At 35.9% G+C, this 15404-nt stretch overlaps 1 protein-coding gene across 15 annotated transcripts in view; it reads right to left on the minus strand.

Moving 5' to 3' along the window:
* The window catches only part of ARPP21 (cAMP regulated phosphoprotein 21), a 132829-nt gene that overhangs the window by 96025 nt on the left and 21400 nt on the right, over positions 1–15404 (minus strand). For 7 of the 15 annotated variants that reach the window (XM_027768370.1, XM_027768368.1, XM_014584244.2 and 4 more), the window contains exons 9-11: positions 9296–9404; positions 7204–7305; positions 1130–1167 (exon numbers count right to left, since the gene is read on the minus strand). In XM_027768370.1, coding sequence (XP_027624171.1) covers positions 1130–1167; positions 7204–7305; positions 9296–9404 — 249 coding nt within the window. The remainder of the gene's footprint in view (positions 1–1129; positions 1168–7203; positions 7306–9295; positions 9405–15404) is intronic. The other 8 variants (XM_027768374.1, XM_027768372.1, XM_027768376.1 and 5 more) reach the window with 2 other exon arrangements.

Genomic DNA, 15404 nt, shown 5'->3' on the forward strand with positions numbered 1-15404 from the left:
GGTTTTAAAGTTGTCTTTGGATCCCTCTCTTGAGCTCATTCTCAATTTCATCTCTTCTTCTAAAAGAGGTTATTCTATTAAGGGGTTTAATTATTGGAGGATTTTCACATGTTAATATGAATGATGGATTTTTTTTGTGTATATTTACCAATCGTTTCTAAAGCCTTATTTTAATCTCTCTGAGCACTGAAATTTAATCAGTCTCCATTTTAATCAACTTTATAGGGAGACCCATTAAGCTGATGCTTGAAATAAAATTAACCACAACTGTATTTATGAATACCATATTTCCAACACCAAGTTGCCCATTTGATGCATCTTAAGTGTGATAAGTAGAATCAATGTGGATTCCTTACCCTGAATATCTGCAATTAAATCAAAAGGGCATTTTTACATCTCTGTCAATTTAGAGCCACTTAAAAAAGGTATATGATATGTTTGAAAAACTTCTTCTGTTATCCTTGAGGCTGTCTACAAATTTTATAATTTAATCTCACTATTATTTTTCCCCACTAACTTCAAAGTCAGGTACACTGCACGATCAAGACTTGATTGGATAAAATTTTTCAACTTAGTCTTTTCCTTTTTCTTTTTCTTTTTTTTTTTTTGAGACTAATCAATTGCTTAGAATGGCAATCTTAAAATAATATCATTGTACTTAATTATATGCATAGCCGAATACAGCTATGGAGCACAGAAGTGGCTAATGATACCAAATACCCAGTTCTTTGGTAGCCTAATCAATAAGCCAGTGAAACTACAGACTCCTTGGTGGTCTCCACGTTTAGTCTTTGTAATACCCAGTACAGTTAATAGGAATTATACCTTTGGAAGGACCAGCAATTGAGATTTCAGAAAGGAAAATGTTTAAGCTTCGGTTTGGAGGTAACTGAGAGAACTTTTTCCCCAAATTAAGTAATTCTTAGACATTCTAAATGACATATATGTGGAATATATACGTGTGTATGCATAGATATATGTATTTATTTATACATATATTCAAGTACACATACATGAGATCTATATATGTATGTATATATATGTAAATATATATAGCTATATGAATAAACAGGACACACATGACAGACTCTGCCCCTCTAAAGACATGAAAAAGCAAATTTTATTTTACCTGTTTTCCACAAAAAGGTTTTCCTGGGAGCAAACTGACTGAAAAATAAAAAAAGGCATTGTATCAGACGTTCTGGGAATGCTGAGGGATCTCAAATCCTTGCCTGATTTAAAACTAATTTTCCCCTCCTAAGGGAAAAGGATTCTGAAAAATACGTATAAAAGATGGGGGGAAAAAGTAGGTTAGCGTGAGAAGAGTGAATGACTCTCATGCAGCACAAGGTACTTTTCCATCAGAATGTCGCCAGGTTTCAAACAGATTCAGCCCCGTTTCAGCCTTGAGGTCAGAAGAAGAGAAAGGTGCATGAAATTGCTGCAGGAACATGTGACCATCAGATTCTGAACTAACGGTTTCCTCAAGAGCTGCAGAGGCGCAGAAGCCAACAAAAACCACGGCAGTAGGTTCACATCGAGACACAGCATGCAAACTCCACATGATTCACCTAAGGATGGGGGTTCTGTAAAGCCACAAGCCAGCAATTATCACCTGGTAACAATACACTCAGGAAAGAAAGCCATTGACTGCAGGGCTCTCAGAATTGGAGAAATGCCATCGCTCATTCATCTTAAGCAAGGGGAGAGGGCCGAAGACAACTAAAGATGAAATAAAGCTAATGAGAAGAAAATCAAGCACCATCTAGTATCTCTTAGTTTTTGCATAGAAAAATCAATGACTTTCTTCCTAGCTTCCATTTGCCTAGCATTTTTTTTTCCAGTCTTGTGCTTAATACACAATGGAGGGAAGATAAGATTCCATTATCCCTGCATGCTGAGGAATGCTTTATAAAATTAAATCTAAAGAAAATAGAAAAAGAGAAATCTAGGTAAAGCAGGGTGCTGTGGTCCTAGAGCAGGGTGACCATTTGGGGACTGCCATAGAACCATTTGCAGGGTACTAAATGTCTAAGTAAAAGCATTTACACACCGTGGCATAGTGTAGATTACAGTGACCTGTTAAAGAAGTACACAGATACTTAACAGGTTCATTTTATGATAAAAAATAACTAAAGAAATAGTAACTATCTCTCAATAACTAATTCTTGAATTAGAAGATGCTGCTAATGGAACTACCACTCAAAAAAACCAAGCAGGATATTGGTTTCTCTTCATTTTGCTAGGGAAGTCACTTCCTTCCACAAAGCCAAAAGGCTAGATTTAGACATAAGTGTTTTCCTTAGTGGTAAAACCATTTCAGTGAAGCCAGTTCTACAATCATTTTTGTTTTAACCTTTCTGCATTTAACATGTTCTGAACTTCAAGTGTGCAAAAAAAAAAATAAAATAAAAAACCCTACTTAACAACAACAAAGCAAAAAAAGCCAACTGAATGATAAAGCTTTAGAAAATAGCTTTTTAAAATTTGACATTCATATGTGCAAAGAGAAATAAATACAAGTAACATACATCGACATTATTCCCAAGGAGTTCTCTTTACAATGAACTGAATATTCTATCCTATTTATTTACTTATTTTTAGTTTGGTTTGACCATCAGCTTGAGTCAAGCAATGTATGCGGAAGGAACTACAACTGTCTTGGAAATACATTATGAGTTCAAATACTTTACTACTTCAAAACTTCTGCAGCTGGAAAGAGTTGAATTAAGTTTATTAATGTTTTGGCCGAGTACAGAAATTATTGAGATGCTCTTTCTTTGAAGGAATTGATCAAAAACATAATGACCTCTGGATACTCATTAATCGAATAGCATTTGGAGGAAAGTTAGGCAGCCCAAACTCTCTGAAGTAAAACCCAAGACACAAACAAGTCAAGGATAACTTCCCCCAAAACCTATCTCAAGAGTATTTTCCCAACTTTTGTGAAAAGGTCCAAAAAAAAAAAAAAAAACCCTAACTCATCTCCCATCTACCACATATTCATAAATAAGACAGAGATGGTTATGGGCTATGACTCAGTAGCTGATGAAAATAAACTTTTTTTAAAAAGTGGTATTAATAACTTGCAAATTTTAATAGCAGAGAAGGATAAAATTGTCACAGTAATTAAGTACAGCATTCAAAGCTGTCACTTACACGCATTCTCAGATATAAAAGGCTCACTCTTTTTGGAAAGGAGAAAAACGATCTCGCCTAATGGATTACTGAGTTCTCTCCTACATCCCACCCCTAACTGGCAGCACAATGTGTCCTTCCATTGCATCTCACTAGGACAGGGACTCGAGTACCTGCCAGGAGTGCTCACAGGTGAGATTCTCCCAGAATCCCTACTTATACATAAATATCCTTCAGAAATTACCTGCGAGGCAAAACATACTTTTCTCAAATACATTGCATTATCAGCCAAGTTCCCCCAAATGTAGCAACATTCATAGAATAAACCATTAAATAGACTTACGTCCTTGCCAAAGGAAAAAAAAGAGTGATATTTCAAATAGTCACCACAAAGATATTCATTATTAAAAAAAGAAATGCTTGTGTTCTGACTTACAACTATTTAGTTGGCAAATGCTATATAAATTAGTCTTATCTCACAATACCAAAATTGTCAAACTGTATCTGAAGTTTTTCTTGAAACCACCCCCAAATCTGCATATTTTGATTGTGTACCTGCATACAAAGGCACACATGCACACTCAGACACACATGCATACAGCTTAGATACCATGATACATTCGGAATACATTCAAGAATATTCCTATTTTTAAAATAAATTTGAATTTTGCTAAAGTATGAACATCAGGGAATATTTCTGGACCCTGTATTGTTACTCCAAGTAGCAGAATATTCAAAATGTATTATATACATATATATATATATATATATATATATATAACATATAAATATTTGACCCTGTGTGAATAACTCTACTGCTTAAATAATAATTATCAAAGAAAGCTGGTTTTGTTAGCTCAGTTTTTAAATTATAAACAAACTAAAGACCAGCTAAGAAAAAAATTAAACTTCTCTAACATAGTGTTCTTATGCTGGGTTCTTTGTATATGTTTTATAATTGACTTATCTACTTCAATTATCTTATGAAAGAACAATCCTGTACTTCCACAATATGGGTAGTGGTAAAATTTGGGGATCTGGAGGTACATAAAATAAAGCTCTCTAAAATGTAAGGGGTAAGAAAGACTTGTTACTATATGTATTCTTGAAAGGTTACATTGCCATGTTGTACCCTTAAGTGTTGTGTTAACAGAAGATAGAGTAATACTGCGCTCACACTGGGTTGCCTCTGAAGTCCAGCTCCTGATGTTCATGAACATTGTCCAACAGTCTATGATGAAGCCCACAGAAGAAGGAACTGAGACTGCCTGCCCATAGCCAATGAAGAACTGAGGCCTGCCAACAGTCATGTGGGAGTGTTCAGAAGCAAATAATCACTGAACAAGTCTTCAGATGATTTCAGGCCAGGTTGGAAACTTAACAGCAACCATATGAGAGACCTTGAATTGGAACCACCAAACTAAGCCACTTTCAGATTCCCTACCCACAGAAAGTGTGAGATCAGTTTATTTTGTTTGTTTGCTTTACTCTGCTAAAGTTTGTAATAATTTGTTATACAGAAGTAATCAGAAGAAAATACCAGTGGCATGACCCCATGTCTCTAGCAGAACTACAGGGATAGGGAGAAAAATATTAGTGATTTGTTCTTTGTGTGTTTCTTTTGTTTGTTTGTTTGTTTTTTTTTTTGTTTTTGTGTTTTCCTCCTCTAAGAAAGGAACTCAGTTTTTTAAGGATTATAAAACTTGTAAGGAGATGACAAACAATAGGGACTCTTTCTTTAGAAAAATTCACACATATTCATGAACATAAATTTTCAAATGACATCAAGGATTTAATTTAATACTAGAAGCCCTTCCATGGGAGTTGTCTGGGTTTAGGATGCTAATTTTAAAATCTTGCTCTAGGAAATCAGGTTGAAAGTAATGCCAGAAATGGGCTGGTGCCTCAGTTGTATTAGTAAAGCTAGAAGTAGTAAAATGTTGGCCCGTGGAGCCTACCAAAGAGCTCACATCTCTACGCGTAAGAGGGAAGAAGCATGGCATTTTAAAGATGGCTGCCAAATGATTTCACAGAATGGAAAGGCTTTGACAATAGCTTAGCATTTTACCTTTCTTATATTAAACATAATTTTACATTATAAAAAGTGAATATAGCATGGAACCAAGACATCACACAATCATGCTTGCCTCATGTCTTTAACATGGGACCTAGATTCCACAGGGAAATGCAATGCATACAGGAAGTCATATCAACCTTTTCTCCCTATAATGACATCTCCATGGACATGAGAATCAGCAAAGGAAGTAAGCAGGACACCAGTAATCCTCATCACAGCCAGGTGTCCATCGAGGATAACTCTCAGGTGTCCAGCAATGTGGCACAATTTTTTTTTAAAGCATAATTTTGTTGGTGCATTATCTGTGATTAGTATTTCCTTTTCAATGTAACAATTCATAAATTACTTGACTTGTCAGAATCAGAGTGGGAGAGATATTTGTGTGTGTGTGTGTGTGTGTGTGTGTGTGCGCGTGCATGCGTACGTATGCACACACACATGTGTACCCATGTGTGTGCATAAGAGACAGAGAGAAAGAATAAAAAAATAACTTTCAGAACAAGTTCTCTCTATGAAGATCAGTAGATAGGAACATGCTGCTTCCCAGGTCACTGTAGGTATTCTCTCCCTAACATGACTAGACTAGATCTTCTTGTCACTTCAGTTTTATATCCAGTAAACATAACTAAAGGTGCATTTTTAATCAAATGGGTGTCCATCTATATTTTGCATTATCAGAAATTCTGACCACTAAAAAAAAAAAAGTCTAAGTAGCGCACACAAATATGCAGAATCTTCTTGAATTGCATCCATACCTCCAACTACGGTGATTTCCATTTCCCTCTCACGCTCTCCTAATGTCAGAGTTCTGGGTCAGATTATTCAATCGTCAAAATTCAATTTTAGTGTATTCAAGAAAGGAGGTAGGGCATACAAAGGAGAGGAGCGCAGTGTTGGAGAAGGTTGAAAGTCCCCTGCAGCTTCATAGTAAGGAAACCAGCACCAGCAGGAGAATCAGAGAAATCGGCTTTGGCCTGAAACCACCGAGGATGGCAGTCCTCCGTGCTAAGGACTAAACCCTAGGTCTCTATGCTTGTGTATCTCCAGGGGCAAATCACAGCAGGGGGCTTAGACACTGCACCCAACTTACAAAGCCAGAAGTGCTAAGCATGGAGCATCTCACAAAGGAGCTCACACTTCTGCTTCTGCAGAGCAAAGAACCCATAGCATTAGGGAAGACTGCTAACTGATTTCATGGAACAGAAAAGCTATAGCAATTACTTGCCCTTTTGATATGCTTGCATTTCAACTCAGTTTTTATTTTTTTTCTCCTTTTAATTTTAGTTTGTTTATTGCATTTTATCTTGGTCTGATTGGATAAAGGAGTTAAAAAAAAAAAGAATCCCAACCACATTTTCTTTTGCATTTTATCTTGGTCTGAGTGGATAAAGGAGTAAAAAAAAAAAAAAGAATCCCAACCACATTTTCTTTGTTGGGATTTAAATGGAAAAAAAAATAATGATTGTCTGATTATTCCCTGGAAAATTGCTCACAGTACTGACTTGATCTGAAATCAAGGGGGAAATGAGTATGATTATCCAATATTAGTCCAATGAAATGTCTATATTTGATTAAAAAATGTCATATCTGTGTGTATGTGTGTGATGAGCAGACCTCTTTGTAAGTCTTCCCTCTGCACAATGCTGGTATTAAAAAGAATATAGCAATCAGTTATCTGCTGGCTAAGATGGATGTAAAGACATTTTTTCAAATATGACAATCCTTCACTGTACTATAGGCTGACTTTTCAGACCAAAATTATACTTCCATATCCCCACGGGTCATATCCTAGGAACACACCCTTGGCTAGTTTTCCATCACTTCCCTGAATCAGGTCCTCTTCCAGAAACACCTCTAGTTTGCTGCAGTTCAATTTGTTCCCTGGCTCCAGCTTCCTTATTCTCTGCCAGCTCACTGTCTGGGGAAGGAGTCTGCCTTACTGCGGATAGAAGGACCACACTAAAGAGGCAATTAAAACAACTACTCACATCGTGTGCAAATATTCTCTCCCTCACTCTCTGATATTCCTCTTCTCTCTCTTCAATTGATTTACTTCGTCTGTCATCTCTAAATGGATGCATTCTGTTTTGCTGAACAGAAAAAAGAAATCAGGAGGGTTACCCACGTTGAGTTTTTAAAAATTGGCAGTTAAGCAACTGTCAGCTGAGAATAATATATGCTCATTTAAACAAATGCAGCATGAGACTCCTCACTCCCTCTTGTCCCTAAGGAGGCTGTGTGAGGGGTATGTATTGTGTGTGCACATGGCATGCAGTGACAGGGGATGTTTGCTGTTCCTGGTTGCTTCCTTGCTGCAAACAGCACAGGTGCTTCCAAAATAAGTGCACTTGAATGTGCCTCGGGCATTCAGCCAGCTAAGGTATGTGGTGGCTCGCCAATGGTGAATTCTGTCTCCCTTGCTACCCTGGGTGATTCTGACTCCTCAGAAGGAGGCAGAGCACTGTTGCAAAAATAAAGAAGTGGCTAGTTCAAAGGCGAGTGAGAGAATAAATGGTTTTGGAAAGTCAGAGATTAAAGCATATGAGCAAGTGAGGGAAGAAGTTATGGAGAGAAAAGAAGATGTAGACACTATTTCTCTCTCCTAATTTGCGTGAGCTTTCTTTTTACTCACTCAGTGACTGATTCTATGAATTGCATCTGACATCAAAAGTAGAACTTCAGGCTTTAAAAACCTCTTGGTTCATAATGGCCAATACCAAGAAAACTAAAGCTGTAATCCAAAGAACCCAGCATGAGGACTGCTCATGTTCATTCTCTAATCTGAACTGCATCTTGACTCCTGCCCTTCTTACTGTTATCCCTCACACAATGCTCAGCACTAACCGCATTCATTCACCCATTCAACAGACACCCACTAAGTGCACGACACAGGCACGTTTCATAGTCAACACGAGCCATGGTGTATAGCTCGGTGGTGGTGACAGCGGAGGTGGGAGGAAACAAAATGATGAACAGGTTTTACAAAAGTGCATCTAAGATGCATGCACTGGCTCACAGTGACTCACTGAGAGTAATTAAAATGATAGCTTGAGTGAGATGCATATTGTCTTACCTTTCAGAAATCTAAAGGAAAGTCATTTTCAAAAAAAAAACTCTATTTCGATTGTCAGAGACACAAAATAGAATCGTCATGGTATTTAGATGACTCTCTACTGTCATTAGCATTGAAACTTTTTGTTTTCTTTTGTCGTTTACTTAAGTTTTCTTCCTCATCACCCTGTATCCCACATGCCGGTCTAGAGATAAGACTTAGTAGCCTCTTTACCTTCAGGCCCCATGAATAAGGCTACTCTAGAACAACATAGGGTTTGTCACAAGCCAAATACACAAGGGTAGAGTCCTGCTACAGTTCATGCAAAACAAGCAGACAATTTACATGGACCATAAAACATGGAAAGGAGAGGAGTGGGAGACTAAAACATGAACTCAATTCTTTTCTGTGAAGACTTATTTTAGGATAGTTGCAAAATCCACCTGTCCTCACCATAACAAGGTTTGTTCTTTACTGCTACACCAGGTGATCATCGGTCCGTATTGATAATCCAGCTCAATTTGTGCACAACTGAAGGACAAAGCTGTAGGGAGTGGAACGACTGCCAGAGTTACACAGACATCTGGAAATGCGACTGACAAAGCTTTTCCCCACAGCTCAGAGCCTGTGGCACCCCGATCCCCCCAAGACATGCAGCAGGGACTGTGCCAAGCACCACCCATGCAGCCCAACACAGAGCCATTGCTAAAACACCCAGGACGTGGCTTTTTTTTTTTTTTTTTTTTTTTTTTTTTTTTTTTTTAAGAGATATTTGCTATAGGTCGCATGCACTCACTAAAGAGATAGAGGGACAGAAAGTGAAAAATCATTCCTCAGGGTGGATGGCTGTGCTGCTACCCATTGAATGCCAAAAGGGGAGGGAGGCAAAAGGTTGGAGAGAGGACATTAATATTGGAGGCAGGGGAGGGTTGGGGAGGGAGGAGGGGAGAACAGAGAAATGACAAAACATCAGTCAGCCCACCTTCAAAAACAACAATGTCAGCCACTCTCAAACTTTGAGAACCAACCTGATTGTCTTCTTTATCAATACTAGAGTTATCTCGCTTCAAGATAAACCGCTTCTGGGATTCTTCACCTTTTTCATCTTTTAAATGTTCACAAAACCTTTGCTCTGGTCTGCCAGCAAAGTAAAACATATCAATAAAAATGTTTTTCTCCCCTGTTGAAAGTTATTTCATAGTGTTGTTCTTTTTCTCCCCCACAGTGGCATTTAACGTAAAAAAAAAAAAAAAATTGACAAGTGTTCAAATACTAGAGTTGCTGGCAATATACAGATAGGTCATTATATGTTGCTTCATGTGTGTTGTTAGAATACCTTTTGATTTGAATTTGGTGTTTCGTTGACTACTCACCAAGGCTGAAGCTAAAGAAACGTTGACAAGGCAGGCACTTAGATACAGTGCCCACGTGTTTTTCTTTAGTTTTGTTGACCTTCAGTACTCCTGAATTCGGACAAGTTCCCACCCATATTTTCCAACAAATGTACATGTTTAGACCTTGGGAGTACCGCATGAATTCTTCTCTGTCTAGAGACTGGGAGTACACCTTACATCGTATAACTCTTTTTGAGAGTCTTTCAGAGTCAGTAGTGTGAGAGAATCATTTAAAACCGATTTCTTTCTCCAGTGACAAATGCTCTGGAATCTGACTCCGATAGAGGCTGACATCCTTGACCCTGTCTTGTAAATCAGCTCAGTAATTGGGGAAACTAGAAATATTTCGTTTCAACAACTTAATGACTGATTAGCATGGGAGAAATGCTCCGAGCAGTTACACACCATTGATTAGTAAATTGATTTTTTTTTTTTAGGTTCTCTTAATTGTTTGGTGTTATTAAAGGAAAAGACCCCACTTGTTAAATTTCTCACACTCTCTTCACTGCATGCCATAGAACTCAATGAATGACTAGGGCTTGGGTCCATCCCAGAGGAAGTGTTAAAATGTTCGTCCCTGGTTTAGAAACGGTTGTAATTTATGACTCTCATTAAAGTGTTTCTGTCATGACTGATGTATTACTTCTGAAGCATAGGGGGTTTTCTGTCCCCACTGGGTTCATAATGCCTTGAGTCACAGGGAAACCACTTCACATGTCTGTTGTTTAGTATGGTTGACCAGTAATTACTCTGAATAATCTCATCATTTCTTTACAGATCCAAAATAAGCAAATAGCATTTTGAAAACAAAGGAGTAGTTTAAGTGTACAATTCAAATCTTGATGAGAGGCATTCTCTCTAAATAAATGTACATAAATTATAATAATATTGGTGAGCAAACAACTGCAGAAAACTGGATAACACCAGTGATAGTTTCTAAAACTGAATGGAATTATTGCAAAGCGATGTCCTCATCTTATTAAATCTTTACCATAGAAGTTTGATGCAAGAAAAACAATTTTTTATTTTTATTTATTTATTTTCCTCTTTTAAAGACAAGAGGGACGAGCAGTTGGTGTAATGGCTACGTCGCTGTACTCCAGTGTAGTCAACCATGGTTTGAGTCCCAGACCCAGTGGCTTAAACTCATGCCGGGCATGTGTGCATGTGTGCCCAAGATCCCGAGAGGAGAATGGAGGAGAAGGGATTGTGGTATGGCCATCTCCCTTTGGGGTGATTTCTCGTTTTTTGTCTCTGTGTTTCTCTTTCTAGTGAGTGCATGTGCCCTATAGCAAAAACCTCTCCAATAAATAAATAAATAAATAAAATAAAAAAAGACAAGGAAACTATCTTGCAGAGATCCATTTGACTTTAAGTGTATGGTGACACTAAGCCACAGGTCTCAGACTGGTCATATCCTTGCAGAAACTCATCTCAGTCATTCTCTGATTGCACACTACACAGTCACTTGAAGGTCCTCGAACCTCAAAATAAAGAAACAAAAACCTCCATGACCTCATCCTAGTGAAAAAGTACATGTTTTCCATCTATTTTAAAATGTGTAAAATATAAGAAACAATCTAAAAGTGCAAATATAAAATTTAAAAATTAGAGCATAAAGGGATAAAGTAAACTTGCACTTTATACCGAAGGGGTCATTTATAGCAGAGAAATTTACATATTTTGGTGTAGCATAATCCCCATACATGTCAACTGCTTAGTGTATTATTCTATAAAGTCTTATAATAGTATCCTATGTAGTTATAGATAATTGTAAGTGACAATAATTTTCCATTATTTTTAAGCCACGTCAACACATTCAGCAAATACTTATATGTTGTTACATATTTTTTCCATTGCAAGTAAAATTAAGATGTTGACGTAAATACAGATATTGATCATATCAATGCTAAGTTTCTTCTATTACCCCTATGCTCTATAGACCGATAAGTTCTGATAAATGAAATTATTTTCTTACTGCAAAATTTACAGGTATACTTTCTGTATTCATTTGTAATTGTCTGTAACTGTTTATCAAGAAAGGAAACAGTCTTGGAATGTGGACTTTTTATTTATAAGCATAGGAGAATTTGTTTTAGATAGAATTTTTCTTCAAAAGGAGAACTATGAGAGTGAGATTTCAGTATCTTAAATAGAACTAGAGTGTAAGTTTCATGTGGCTGGGACCTTGTTTTATTAAAACGCTTAATTTTTAGTTCCTAGAACCATGCCTGACACATGAGAGGCATTTGGCTGAATGAACAAGTTAATCAATATATGAGTGACTGAAGATTTAGCATGGTTGTTTATAAATCAGTATGACTCAGGGGCAGATCAAAAGAGTCATGGAGTCAGGCATGAGGTCATAAATTCCATGGTTGTAAAATAGAACAGAGGAGTTTGGTTAGTAGGAACATAAATTGAAATTTACAAAATTAGAAAGGTCTTTTTAAAAAAAAATTCTATTGATATTTCATTTTGGGTTGGCCAAGATCTCTTTTGTTATTAAAAATAAGATTTTTTTTTTTTTTAATTTGAGAGTATCTTAAGAAGGGAGGTTGAAATGAGAATCTTAGCTCTCCACTTTTGGAACTTCTCAGTTTAAAGTGTCACTGTAACTACGAGATAGTTATGAAAACATTATTTTTGAAATTTCATTTTCTTTATAGTGCTGCTTTATTCATTTTTCATAACAGGTTATATTTAGAAAAGAATATATTTGTGACATAACAAAAAATAGTCAAAAGGTCTGTAATATAAATATTGTTTAAAAAAATTTCTTACTCTAATATAAATAATGCAAAGTGCATTCTCAATAACTGCTTTTCAAATATCTTGTTTAGTTTTCTTTGTTGTTAGAATTCAGTTTCCATTATTAATTAACACTTTATGTTTTTCCAAGAATTTTTTGAATGATTATAATCATTTGAAGTTAATTTTAAAAGAATTAAGTAAGCCTAATGAGATTTTTCTAGGTTGATTTTATAGAAAACTATGAGCTAAAAAACAATTTGCAGTTTAAGCTCATAAAAACTAAGGTATATAACTGAAGTACGGTATGTGATTAAATTAAACATTACCAGCAATAACCATTACTTTATAACTTTTATAACTAATTTCACCACTGTACCAATATAATTTGTAAGTCGTAAAATGAATGGAACTAAATTTATGTATTATGGGCTTTTATTTAAGAGGTAATGAATTACTTTTAATGTATTAATACAGAAATGTAACTCTGAGAAAAAAATTCTCAAGGTTGCACAAAGGTCATGGTGTTTGCCAAACTAACGGTGACCAAACTTTGGTGCATATCTTATGAACATGCATGATACATGCCTATTATTTTTTCCTGGTAGAAAGAGCACAGAAAATAAATTTAATGCTTATTCCATATGGAAAACAGTTTCTTCTTCTCAAGGTGAAAATATGTGTTTCCACAATTCACCGCACTTATCTGCTGTTAAATTCATTGTTTGCATGGAGTGAATAGCATTGGCATCCAATCAGTTTCTTGGCATCTCCAGTCAAACTTGAAAGTTAGAATTAACTCCTCATTATTCTTTAATTAGGTATAGCTCACAAACTGAGAACAGTGTGGCTGAAGATAATCAAACAGTGTCTTCTAGTCAATCAATTCCAATTTTAGGTAGATGTTTCTTCCCTCTTAAAGCTTTAAAGCAGATGAACACCAATTTTTTAAAATCTTTTTTGCTTAGAATATTTTCCATAGTTTACCCTCACTGTGAGGTTCTTGAGACCAAATTTACTGTTTCTTCCTAATAGTTAAAAGCTTACTCCCTCCCTTCTCCACACATAAATAAAGAATTTAATTCTAGTAAATATAGAGAGTCACAAAGTGAATTTCTTAGTAAATTCAACAGGCAGGAAGTCGATTCAGCAACTTAAGATTTTCACTCTAAGTAATCAAAATGGTCATCAATGTGCATATGTATTTCAACAACACAAAACAGGAAAAGAAAACAAAAAACTGAACAGTTTCTTTGCACAAGATAAAATATAGTTTGATGATGTGCGATACTTTTCAAAAATATTTTAGTAGTGATGTCTTTTATTGGAAATGCAAAGAAAGCCCTATGTTTTCCTTCTTAAGTGAGTGTCTTACACATTTTCCATGGCCAGTTTGTCTTTTCACTCCATCTGATTCTCTTTTTTGTAAAGAGTTAAAGAGGTTTTGTGTGTGTGTGTGTGTGTTTGCCTTAGGGTGTATGCACTTGCTGAGAAAGAGAGAGACAGAGGCAGTGAGAAGGAAAGTAAGAAATCACCGCCTCCCAAGGAGGAATGGTCATGCCACAATCTCGTCTTCTCCCAGGATCTTGGGCATGCATGCACATGTGCCTGGCAAAATTTTCCAGCCACTGTGTCTGGGACTCGAACTGTAGTTGCCCATGGGGGAGTCCAGTGATATAACCACTACACCATCTGCTGGCCCTGCCATCTGATTTTCTTTTAACTGAGACGATACCTTGCAGATTCAGTATATTCAATACTAAGTACCCAGTTTCCTCTATAAGTATCTTTCAAACTTATATTACCAATTTTTCACCTTTCTACAAAATTCATTTTATTCTTCTGTTTCTGTAGTGTACTATATATATAAGCAGAGATTTACAAACTAACAAAACTCCTTGACTTTCCTTTAACAAAGACTACTCATGAACAGCAATAACATTAAGCAGAATACTCATAGACAACGTGTCTATAAGATATCTCTTAAATTGGTACCATCACTCTGGTGAAAATTTGACTATGTACATTAAGGGTCTTAAAAATGTCAATTTGCCTTGACAAAGTGTTTTCATTTCCAAGTATAAATCCAAAGGAAACAGTAATAAATGAATACAGAGTTCCATTGTTCATAACAGCAAAGCAGTGAAAATGTATAGTGGACCAAGAAACTTATGGGAAGTAAGATGTAATATACAGATTTATAAAATGATATTCAATACTACTAACACAGAAACGCAATTTATAAAAAGACAGGAACACCTAAAAAGAAGAAATAAAAAAAGATAGGAACACCCTGATCATATTTAGGTTGAAACTATAATATGTAATTAGAATATTGTCAGCAGTCAGTGTCTCTGAATGGTAGGATTGCAGGCAATTTTACTTCTGACTTTTTATATATTCTAGATTATTATCACAAGCAAGTATTTCACAACAACAAAATAATGAAAGCTATTAGCTCAGAAAGGGAGGAAGTCAATGTAACAACTTAAGAGTGGTTTGTACCTAATCCCTGGATTTTGGACAATTAAATACTCTTATATTTCAAATATTTACAAAATAGTTTTCTATAGCATGAATTATTTTATAATCAGCAAAAATGAGCATTCAGATGTTTTGTTTTATCAACCCAATTTTTAATCTTTGCACTACGCTGCTACTTTTAAACATACAGATTAAATTGTGTTTCCTGCTTCTAGTTTTGGCTTATTTTATTAAGACTTTCTGATATGTGTAATCTCCCCTCCCTCCCTCACCAAATCACTGTCTTAACTGCTATATTCTTCTTCATCTCTATGCATAGAAACATACAATTACTAATGATAATATACTCAGAATTACTAAATGATAGTGTCCAACCTGAAGACCTTGTTTCCCTCTTTAAAAGATTAGACCAAACAATAATGTGATAGAAAAGTTGACAGGAATAAAGATGAATAAGAAAATGTAAAAGTTGAAAAAGGAAAAGAAATTGCCTGCCATTAAGACCTTG

Source organism: Tupaia chinensis, unplaced genomic scaffold (assembly GCF_000334495.1).
Source record: "Tupaia chinensis unplaced genomic scaffold, TupChi_1.0 Scaffold146131_1, whole genome shotgun sequence".
Classification (NCBI taxonomy): domain Eukaryota; kingdom Metazoa; phylum Chordata; class Mammalia; order Scandentia; family Tupaiidae; genus Tupaia; species Tupaia belangeri.